General features: G+C 42.4%; 1 protein-coding gene across 1 annotated transcript in view; it reads left to right on the plus strand.

Moving 5' to 3' along the window:
* Positions 1-12,104, plus strand: part of LOC144592101 (protein limb expression 1 homolog) — a 33,385-nt gene that overhangs the window by 16,441 nt on the left and 4,840 nt on the right. The window contains exons 3-5 of the mRNA XM_078396454.1: positions 3,802-3,942; positions 7,163-7,258; positions 11,462-11,539. Of these exons, the coding sequence (XP_078252580.1) occupies positions 3,802-3,942; positions 7,163-7,258; positions 11,462-11,539 (315 nt within the window). The remainder of the gene's footprint in view (positions 1-3,801; positions 3,943-7,162; positions 7,259-11,461; positions 11,540-12,104) is intronic.

Here is a 12,104-nt window from a genome sequence, read left to right on the forward strand (position 1 = left end):
TCTATTCCATGGAGCGCAGGAGGGTAAGGGGTGATCTTGTAGTGATGTACAAAATCATGAGAGGAATAAATCAGGTAGATGCACAAAGTTTCTTGCCCAGAGTAGGGGAATCGAGGACCAGAGGACATAGGTTCAAGGTGAAGGGGAAAAGATTTTATAGGAATCTTTTTCAGACAAAGGGTGGTGGATGTATGGAACAAGCTGCCAGAGGAGGTAGTTGAGGCTGGGACTATCCCATCGTTTAAGAAACTGTTAGATGGTTACATGGCTAGGACAGGTTTGGAGGGATATGGACCAAGCGCAGGCAAGTGGCACTAGCGTAGCTGGGACATTGTTGGCCAGTGTGGGCAAGTTGCGCCAAAGGGCCTGTTTCCAAACTGTATCACTCTATGACTCTATGACTGACTCTACTGATTCTAAGGTCTAATTTTGATTAGCTGACAGAAAATCAAATTAATTGATCGGTGGAATCAGTGTACTATGTTTTCTCTTCCTTTGAGTAGCTACGAGGGACTATAAATGTAAAAATCTGACCCTTTCCAAGTTTCAAAATTCACATCTACACAAGAATAGCCGAATGGGTCACTCTTTTCTCGTTGAGCTCTCAGTTCCTCTAATCAGATGCCGCCTTCTCTGAAAAGGTGGGAAGCCAGAAGAGAGCTTTTAATGGGAAAATGTGAATTAAGAATCCATAGTATTTTGTTTAGTGATTGAAACTGTTAACAGTCACAGTCTGTGGAATTTGCTTTCATTCGCACTATACCTTAAAAATGTAAGAAAGCTTAATCCTGTTTCCAGCCATTTAAGTGTGTATTTAGCTCATGGAGAACTTGGCTAGGTTTGAATAAGCAATGCTCCTGTAACTGGAAGATTTATTGAATTCCATCGAAAAAAATCTGATTTGATTGCAGGAAGGAAAATGTCAAAACAGCCAATTTGAGAAAGTTACCGTATGTCTCTTCATTTGAGAGCAATTCCCTCTACTCTTTGCCTGAAATACTTATATCTGCTGTAAGATTTTTCTACTGTAATCTGTCTTCTGATACCTTGCCTATTTGAAGACAACACAATACCTTTGACAGATTATTTGACAGTGGAAAGATTGCAACAATTTTAAAATGTCTTCACCTTAAATTTACCACACACGTCAACAGCAGGGCCTGAATAGATATGTGGTGAGAACAAGAAGACCTACATTATGTTGTACTCTTCATGACCACAGCATTCATCAAAGTGATATAAAAATCAAAGAAGTTCTTTGGACATATAGTCAGTGTTCTGATGTAGGGAATGAGCAGCCATGCACATAAAAAAGATCGACAAAGAATGAAATAATATGTTTAGATAATTCATTTTGCTGGAGCAATAAATATTGAACATTGAGATGATTCCTGTTGTACTTTTACCTCCACCTGAGGTAGACGAGGCCTTGGTTTAATGTCTACACAAAATCTGTGAAAGTGTGGCACTCCCTCAGCACTGCACTTAATGCTAGGATTCATGTTGTGATGAAAAATCTTGAGATGAACTTACGATCACAACCTCTGATTCCACGTCTCCAAGGAATTAATTAATTTTAACTGTCAAACACAACAGGGTTCTTAGCAATTTACATGAAGTACGTCAAACAATAGTGCTGATACGTAATATCAGCATTTAGTTCTATTCCATGTTTAGTTTTAGTTTAGAGATGCAGCATGAAAACAAGCCCTTTGGCCCAGTAACTCCATACCAACCATTAAACCCCTGTTCACGCTAGTTTTATGTTATCCCACTTTCCCTTCCACTCCCTACATTAGGAGCAATTTTATGGAGGCCAATAAACATATCAACCCGCATGTATTTTGGATGTGGGAGGAAACACATGGAGGATCTCAGGCGCGCATAGGGAGAATAAGCAAATCACACAGACAGCACCCAAGGTCAGGCTTGAACCTGGGTCTCTGACACTGTGAGGCAGCAGTTCTACCAGCTCAGTGGTAGCAGCACTGCCAGCTGTTGTACTGACTTCAGGCCTTTTTTTAAACCAATTCCCCATTACCGATAATCCCTCATCTATATTTTCACAGCACTTTGCAAATTGAATAACAATTTAACCTGGATTGAATTAAATAAGTGGCCATTTCTGTGTCAAATCAGTGAAATCCAATCTATCATTTTATTTTGCGCCATGAGTCACCCTCGTCGCTCTGAAGTGATGTCCATGATGATGTCATTGCAGGTGCAATGTTTCTTCTAGCAGTTTATACCTTCTCCCTGTGACTGCGTGTTTTTCCCGGGTGTTCCGGTTTCCTCCCACACTCCAAAGATGTACAGGTATGTAGGTTAATTTGGTTTCGTTTAAAAATGTGAATTGTCCACAGTGTGTAGGGCAGTGCTAGTGCTCCGGGGATCGCTGGTCAGAGCTGACTTAATGGGCCGAAGGGCCTGTTTCCGCACTGTATCTCTAAACTGAACTAAATTAAACTAAACTGAATTAAACATTGGACGAATATCCTCACCCCAGCACAAAAACAATCCATTAACATCCCCTTTCCCAGGTCATTTGACCACCCCCTGCATCACCAAGCTGCTCCCCTTCATGATGTTCCTCACCTATGCAGCTGTTTCTCTGCCACCATCCCATCCCACCCCTTCACATCTGTAGCTTGGCTCAGCTACTGATTTCCCCTAGGCAGGTTTTCTTGATCTCACCACCCGTGACTTCAATGCAGAGAGACCTCTCCTTCCCCCTTATAGAAGTGCTAGTTTTTTCATCATCCCTCTCCTAAAGAAGAGGTGTTTGATTTCCACCTCAGAGTGGGCTATCCACAAAAAGATGCCTCACAGTGCCAGTGAGCCAGTTCACTCCTGACCACGGGTGCTGTCTGTGCGAAGTGTATACGTTCTCCCTGTGACCCCATGGGTTTTCTCCGGGTGCTCCAGTTTCCTCCCACATCCCAAAGACATGCAGGTTTGTAGGTTAATTGGCTTCTATAAATTCCTCCTAGTGTGTAGGATGCAAAAGTGAGATAACATAGAACTAGTGTATGGGTGATCGATGGTTCACATGGACTCAGTGGGCTGAAGGGCCTGTTTCTATGCTGTATCTCTAAAACAAACAAAAAACAATCACAAACAAACATCACAATCAATGCCAAGAAAATTATCCATCTGACAACAAACCCATTAAGTGTGCAAATATACATGCCTGGCAACGTATGTCTGAGACAGAGTCTAATGCAGTGGAGCGATGAATAAAGTGGTATTTGCCCTATTTTCTCTCTGCCAAACCAGTAAACCAGCAAAGCAATTTCCAGATAGGATTGCTTAAAATGCATTTAACATGTTATGATGTGCATCTTGGGAAAAACACCTAGGCTTCGATTAAATCATAACCTCTCAGAGGCTTTATGATATAAGAAATGTATCTTTAGTATTGCACATGGACTACATATTTTGTGTAAAAGATGTTTACATTTGGCTCTGATGCCAGATTAATGATTCACCCCTCCTATTGAAATGAATGCACTCAACAGGAAGTTACTTATGACAAATTGTGACTTATCTCAAGCAAGTTCAATATCACATCTGTTCCCCCAACAATCAGTGTCAATTGAAAGCTAAACATTTCCTTACTAAGAGAGGGAGAATCAGGTAGTGATTTATTCCATTCTGCTCTTACAAATTAACAATTAATTAGATATTGATTCTCAGTGGCAGAGGGAAGAAGTATGTTTTAGCTACCTGGGTACTTTCTGAGTCTCAGCATATACACCACCCTGCATGTTCTGTTAACTTTATTCCTGTTGCTTTGTTTAGTACTGTTTAACCAAAGCTGATGCCAGACGAGATGCAGCCAGAGTAGCCCTGGTGAACTCTGTCTTCAACGAACAGCCATCTCGCAAAATCACAATGGAATTCATCAGAAATAGCATGAAGGAAGCAGTGGACTCAGTTTGTGTAAGTAGCTGCAAATGACATTGGTTTCATTTGTCTTTAGCTGGCAAAGTTGATTTAGAAAACTGACAGCTCACGAGACAGTCATGCCTGAAATTCCTCACTGTTGCTCCCACTCTGTAGCCATAACATTGCTGAAAACATGGCCCAGATTCTGCAATTATAATGACAGCTAGACGACCTGTGGACCCGTTGGGTCCAAGCCTCTCCTGCAGGCCCGGCAACCTTCCCCCAACTAACGACTCATGGACCCGTTGCTGGCCGGGGAGTCTCCCCCGGGGCCAGGGGCAGGCGAGGGGGGAGAGGAAAGGAGAGAGGGATAGGGTTGCCAACATTCGAACTCCCAAATACGGGACAAGGTGATGTCACCATCCACCTCCCACGTGTCCTCACCCAGCCAGCAGCCAGGTGCTCCCGCTCCACCAATGGAGGCCGCCCAGGCTAGGAGCCGGGTTGCTACGCAACCTCCATTAGGTGATTACACTCGGTCCTGCTCCCCGAACACATTCCGTTAGCCTATACAGCTTCCGGGCCTAATACGGGACAAGAGCGGTCCCATACGGGACAAACAAATTTAGCCCAAAATACGGGATGTCACGGCTAATACAGGCCAGTTGGCAACCCTAGAGAGGGAGCCACTCACACCAGCCCCGGGCGGCCATCGTGGTGGCCAGCACCAGGAGAGCGCTAGATGACCCGTGGACCCGTTGGGTCCAAACCTTTCCTGTGGGCCCGGCAACCCTCCCCCAACTAATGACCCGTGGACCCGTTTTCGGCTGGGAAGTCTCCCCCGGTGCCGGGGGTGGGCAAGGGGGTAGAGGAAAGGGGAGAGGGATTCATTCACCCCGGCCCCGGGCAGCTATCGTGGCGGCCAGCAGCAGGAGAGCGGCTGCAAGTCGCTGCTGCATGTTCGTCCTGCTGGCAGCCATCTTCTTTGACCCTCTGCCGCCGCACGGCACCAAGGGAGGAAGATCAGGCGCGGGGCACGCCGGGACGGGCACCGGTCCTCCCAGCGCTGCTGAGAAGGGGGGGTGCATTTATTAACGTTTATGAAGTTAATTACTTTTAAAATGTAGCAAAACTTGATCAATGCACACCGCAGGCGAATGGTCAGTAAGGTGGGCATAACATTTTGTGCTATTGTATACCGTTTTGGCTGCATTTCGGGAACATGCATACATATATATATACATACATATATACATACATACATACAAGATGAGAGTTTGATAGATGAAACTGGCATCAGAAAACTATGAAATTGATTGTACTTTTAAGATTTTCCTTCACCATGCTTTTATGTGGAAATCCCCAAGTTTCTTTCAATGATTACTTTCCCATCCATGGAATGTGCTACTTTGCAGCATAACCGAGAGAAATCAGTATAATGACAAAAATAGGTAATAATAATTTACATTTGATTGCAGTGTATTTGTATGTAAATAAGTCATATGGTTTGAAATATTTCAAGTTAGTTTTACAATATTTACAAAGTGCTGGGATAACTCAGCAGGTCAGACAGCAACTCTGAAGGACATGGAGAGATTACATTTTGGGTCAGGACCTTGCTTCAAAACCTTCTTGAGTCTGAAGAAGGCTCCCGACCCGAAATGTCACCTGTTCATGTCCTTCGGAGATGCTGCCTGACCCACTGAGTTACTCTGGCAACTTTGTATTTTGCTCCAGATTCCAGCATCTGCAGTTCCTTATTTCTACCAATATTTACAATGGAAGGGGATTAAACTTCTTCAGTCTAAACAAGAGTCCAACTCAGGAATTGAATAAATAATGGCAGGCTTGAATCAATCACCAGCTGCTTGACTTTCTTTTCCATAGAAATGAAAGAAAACAAATAAGCTCATGATATTAAATATTGCACAGCCAACTGATATTGTCATAGTGTTCAACGTTAACTGTAATGTGACCCAAAAGATTAATCCATCTCATTGCTAATGGAAAATATATATGGTACACTAAATCGCACTTATAGCTAAAATGAACTTTAAATTCTACCCAATTATTCAACCAAATTTTTCAGATAATTTCAGTCTTGGCTGCAGACTGATTCTTCTACTTTTGTCACTTAAGATAACCAGTGCTCTCAACATGCAAAAAATATATCTCCTTGGAGATCCAGGTTGCTTGAATATCTTTCTTTTTAATAGGTTGATGGGGTGGGGTGCCGCAAGGCTCGATGCTGGCACCCCAGTTATTTACAATATACATTAACGATTTAGACGAGGAAGTTAAATGTAACATCTCCAAGTTTGCAGATGTCACAAAGCTAGGTGGCAGTGTGAGCTAGTCAGAAGATGATATGAGGCTGCAGGGTGACTTGGATAGCTTAGGTAAGTGGGCAGATAGATGCATGGCTGATGCAGTATAATGTGGATAAATGTGAGGTTATCCACTTTGGTGGCAAGACCAGGAAGGCGGATTATTATCTGTATAGTGTCAGATTAGGAAAAGGGGAGATGCAAAAGACCTGGGTGTGCTTGTACATCAGTCACTGAAAGTAAGCATGCAGGTACAGCAGGCAGTGAAGAAAGCTAATGGCATATGGCCTTCGTTGCAAGAGGATTTGAGTTTATGGGCAAGGAGATCCTACTGCAGTTGTACAGGGCCCTGGTGAGACCGCATCTGGAGTATTGTGTGCAATTTTGGTCTCCTAATTTGAGGAAGGACATTATTGCCATTAAGGGAGTGTAGCGTAATTCCCGGGATGGCGGGACTGACATAGGATGAATGAATGGATCGACTGGGCTTGTATTCATTGGAATTTAGGATGTTTCTTATAGAAACATTTTAAATTCTTAAAGGATTGGACAGGCCAGATGCAGGATGTTCCCGATGTTCCCGATGTTGGAACCAGGGGTCACTGTTTAAGAATAAAGGGTAGGCCATTTAGGACTGAGATGAGGAATTTTTTTTTCACCCAGAGAGTTTTGAATCTGTGGAATTCTCTGCCACAGAAGGTAGTGGAGGCCAGTTCAATAGATATTTTCAAAAGAGAGTTAGATTTAACTCTTTGGGCTAAAGGAATCAAGGGATATGGGGAAAAAGCAGGAACGGAATATTGATTTTAGATGATCAGCCATGATCATATTGAATGGTGGTACTGGCTCAAAGGGCTGAATGGTCTACTCCTGCACCTATTTTGCTATGTTTTCTATTTTTCTATGATATCATATACAATCTTACGTCTTGTTTTCACTTTTCCAAGGGCAGTACCAAGGATGCCATGGATCCAAGCACAAGCATTGGGGCTTATTACCGCATGCTGGAGGCAAATAGAGGAAAAACAATGTTGGAATTTCAGGTAACTTGATCAGTGTCATTCCATGGCATTAACTTTTTCTAACTTTTTGCCACCACTTCTTTTCATTACTATGAGACAGCAGAGTCTTCCTGGAAATAATGGGCCATGTCTAATTGTAGACTCATGGTAAGGATGCAATGAGGTGAAAAGATGATTCCCAGCTTTCCATACCTGTTTCCTGGATATGTGACTGTGGGATGTCAAGGAAAATTGTTGCTATTACATGAGCAACTTTCTTCGCCCCATAGCCCTGTATTTGTTTGGAAAGTTCTTCACCAGGTCAGTTTTCTTTCTGTTATCATTTAATGTTTTATTGGTGCTACAACTAATTAACTTAGGTATCATCACATAGTCTTCACATGGAGGACTGTGGTAGAAGACAGAATCATACTTCTTTGCAGCATGAATTGTCAATACACCCACCTATTATGTCAGCAGAAGCGTATGCTGTTCTGAGACATGTGTGAGGTCTCATATGCTGTGTGAGGTTATCCACTTTGGTGGTAAGAATAGGAAGGCAGAGTATTATCTGAATGGTGTCAAGTTAGGAACAGGGGACATACAACGAGATCTGGGTGTCCTAGTGCATCAGTCACTGAAAGGAAGCATGCAGGTCCAGCAGGCAGTAAAGAAAGCCAATGGAATGTTGGCCTTCATAACAAGAGGAGTTGAGTATAGGAGCAAAGAGGTCCTTCTGCAGTTGTACAGGGCCCTAGTGAGACCGCACCTGGAGTACTGTGTGCAGTTTTGGTCTCCAAATTTGAGGAAGGATATTCTTGCTATTGAGGGCATGCAGCGTAGGTTTACTAGGTTAATTCCCGGAATGGCGGGACTATCATATGTTGAAAGACTGGAGCGACTAGGCTTGTATACACTAGAATTTAGAAGGATGAGAGGAGATCTTATCGAAACGTATAAGATTATTAAGGGGTTGGACACGTTAGAGGCAGGAAACATGTTCCCAATGTTGGGGGAGTCCAGAACAAGGGGCCACAGGTTAAGAATAAGGGGTAGGCCATTTAGAACTGAGATGAGGAAAAACTTTTTCAGTCAGAGAGTTGTGAATCTGTGGAATTCTCTGCCTCAGAAGGCAGTGGAGGCCAATTCTCTGAATGCATTCAAGAGAGAGCTGGATAGAGCTCTTAAGGATAGCGGAGTCAGGGGGTATGGGGAGAAGGCAGGAACGGGGTACTGATTGGGAATGATCAGCCATGATCACATTGAATGGCGGTGCTGGCTCGAAGGGCCGAATGGCCTCCACCTGCACCTATTGTCTATTGTCTATTGACGGTACGATGACATCAAAGTGATTGTTTAGAGAAGCAGCAATGAAAACGGGCTCTATGGTCCACTCTGTCCTTGCCGAGCATCCATCAATCATTTACACAAGTTCTATGTTATCCCATTTTGGTATCCACCCTACATACAAGGGACAATTTACAGAGGCCAATTAACCTACAAACCACATGTTTCTTGTACCACTTGATATTACCGGATGCTTCAGATCAGGCATTGTGGAGAAATGTGAGAGGTTTGAGATCATGGGGCAGGAAGCACAAAATTATCAATGTGCAAAGAACCTATTTCTACAAGTCAGAGATACAATATCACATTCAGACTTCTTCAATAAGCATATTGTTGGCAGTCTTGAATTGTCAAAGGCTTTAATAACAGAGATCTGCGATTATTATTGGGAGCAGAATATAATAGAATAGAATACTTTATTGTCACATGTGACAAGTCGCAGTGAAACTCTTTGCTTGCATACCTTACCAAGGTATGCAGATAGTCGCCCATAAAGGACATTACAATGTTACAGATTCTCCTCACCCCTCGGGATGACTATTAGCCACATTCTTATACCTAGAATGCAGTCAAAATGATACTAATTCTCAACCAGTGAGTCGTTCTGGATGCCAACTTCCATTGATCTTTGCCATATTTCTCACGTTGCTACTCAACATATTAGATAAGTCAGGAAGGAAAGATGCTGTGTTCTTGGATTATCATATGGAGCAAATACACAATATCATTTTGATTTATATTCATGTTTGAGATCTGGGCACTTAATCTTCTTCTTCTTAAGCTCTTGGCTCCTCTAGGGAGCATAGACCATTGACAAATGTCCTCCACTTCACTCGGTTGTTAGCGGTTCTTTCGAGATCTCCCCAGTTGAGCCCACTCCCAGACATTTCTGCCTGAACACCTCTTCTCCAGCTGTTCCTGGGGCGACCTCCTTTCCTTTGGGGTTCCATTCCAGGGCTTGCCGGGTGATGTTTGTGGCAGGTTTTTTGAGGGTGTCCAATCCAACTCCATTTTCTCTTTTGAATCAATGGGATCAATGGGGTCTTGGCTTGTTCTTTTCCACAGGTCCACATTGCTTACTTTGTCTCTCCTCCAGATGTTTAGTATTCTCCTGAGGCAGATGTTAATGAATGTTTGCAGCCTGTTTGTTGTGTGTTTTGTTGTTTTCCATGTCTCTGATCCATACAGCATTACCTGCTTCACATTTGAATTAAAGATGCGTATTTTGGTGTTGATTGAGATGTATTTTGAACCCCAGATATTCCTGAGCATGTTAAACACCACCCTAGCCTTATTGATTCTGCTTTTTATGTCTGCATCTGCCCCTCCGGTGGTGTCCACAACACTGCCTAGGTATGTGAATGTTTCTACCTCCTCCAGGGCAGTGCTGTGCATGAGGATAGGGTTGCTGGTTTTGGAGTGGATCTTCATCACCTGAGTCTTTGCTGTATTGGGTAGAAGACCAAGCTTTGTTGCAGCTTGTAAGAGTCTGTCCTGCATTTGTATCTGTGTGTGTGAAAGGAGAGCTCTGTCTTCTGCAAAGTCAAGGTCATCTATCTGTTCCCACATTGTCCACTGAATTCCATTTCTTTTCCATTCAGTTGTTTCCATCATGATCCAGTCAATTGCCAGGAGGAACAGGAATGGTGACAGTAGACATCCCTGCTTGACGCCCGTCTTGACACTAAAGCTCTGGGAGAGCTGGCCTCCATGCATAACTTTGCATGAGGTTCCATCATACGAATTCTTGATTAAGTTTATGATCTTGGTGGGAATTCCATAGTAGTCCATTAGGCGCCATAGTGTTGTCCTGTCTAAGTTGTCAAACGCTTTCTCAAAGTCGATGAAGTTGATACTCCCGTGGTGATGTTGAGCAGGAATTTCCAGGAATTAGACCCAGCAGCCATGAAGAACCACTAACTATACATCCAACTCAGAATGGTGTGCGACTTGGAGGGGAACATGCGGGTGATGAAATCCGTGCAATTGTTGCTATTGTCCATCTTGGTGGCACAGTTCATATGTTTGGGAGATGCTGGTGGAATTGATGACTGGATGAGTAACTGCTGTGCATTTTGTAGATGGTATGCATTGGTGTGCAAGGTTCAGTTTCTTAGCAAATTAACAAAAAAGCTTACAGGTTAATCAATGTCCTTGCGCCTAAAATGGCTTAATTTCTGGAGCCATCATGGAGATTTGCAGACAACCACAGACAATACGCAAAAGGTTGCAACAATTACTATTTCAATTAGACAGTGTGGAAAATTTTGTGAGCAGGATAATCTTCCACCAAACATTTTTTTAAAGTGCAAAAAATTCTAAAAACTTGATTTGCTCAGAACTTGGTTTAGGTAATTTCAAGGAAACTATGCTGAATAAATCTGTGTTTCCTAACCTAAGTTAAGTCAAGTGTATTGTCATATGCTCAAGTATGGTGAGTTACTAAAACAATGAAAATCTTACTAGTATTAGACCCTTGTCCTGCAATAGAAAAAAATGTTTCTTCTTATTAGAAAAGCACAATTTCTTGTTTTACAAAATAAATAACTATGTTGCTCAAGTCTATAATTTATTACTTCTATTCTGCCAATGTAGAAATTGCATTTCTATGAGGTTCACTAGAAGGAAAGTTTAGAATTAAGGATCATCATCTCAGGCAAAGAGATCAAGGATTCGCTTAAAAGAGATAAACATAAAAAAGTCTAATGAAACATCTAATTTATTTTGAATTTCTGCCTCAGAAGCCTTTATATGCTCATCTTCAGTGCTGAGATTGCTAGACTTTTAGGCACTGAGGTAATCAAGGGATATGAGGATAGACAAGGAATGTGATGTCAAAGATAAGTCAAATTCTGACTGAACATTGGAGAATACTCAATTCTCTCTTTTTTCCCCCAGGAATTGATGACAGTCTTTCAGCTATTACACTGGAATGGAAGCTTGAAAATTCTGAGAGAAAGGAAGTGTTCCCGACAGGTAAAGGCTTGGATATTGAAGAAGGCACAAAGAAATGATTTGCAGATGATTTTTACTACAGGAAGCTAAAGATTTCTTGTAAATTATTGGAATCCCAGAAAGTAACTTACATGGGCTGGAAATGCTCCTAACGTTAAACCATCATTGCCACCAATTTAGTTTATCATTAGTCTGTTGTCTGACCTTTGCAGATTTGCTGAACCCACTGCTGCATTTTCTTGAACTTTGATCGACTCCTTCAAATTATTTTCTGCTGTATCATTAATGAATAAGGTGTACATATTTCTCACTTTTACACCCAGCAAAGACTAGCATTGACTTACATGTCCCAACCTTCATCCAGATACTACTTCAAGCATTCAGCTTTAGAATCACAGCTATATACATCATGGAAACTTACATTTTGGCCCAATCCTCCCATGCTGACCAAGTTGCTAGTCCTACTTGTCTGTGCCTGGCTCATATACCTTTGAACCTTTTCTATCCATGTACCTGTCCATGTGTTATAATTGTACCACCTAACCACTTTTCCTAGCAGCTTGTTCCCTATACACACAACCTCTGT

The sequence above is a fragment of the Rhinoraja longicauda genome, chromosome 3 (genome assembly GCF_053455715.1).
Source record: "Rhinoraja longicauda isolate Sanriku21f chromosome 3, sRhiLon1.1, whole genome shotgun sequence".
Taxonomy (NCBI): Eukaryota; Metazoa; Chordata; class Chondrichthyes; order Rajiformes; family Arhynchobatidae; genus Rhinoraja; species Rhinoraja longicauda.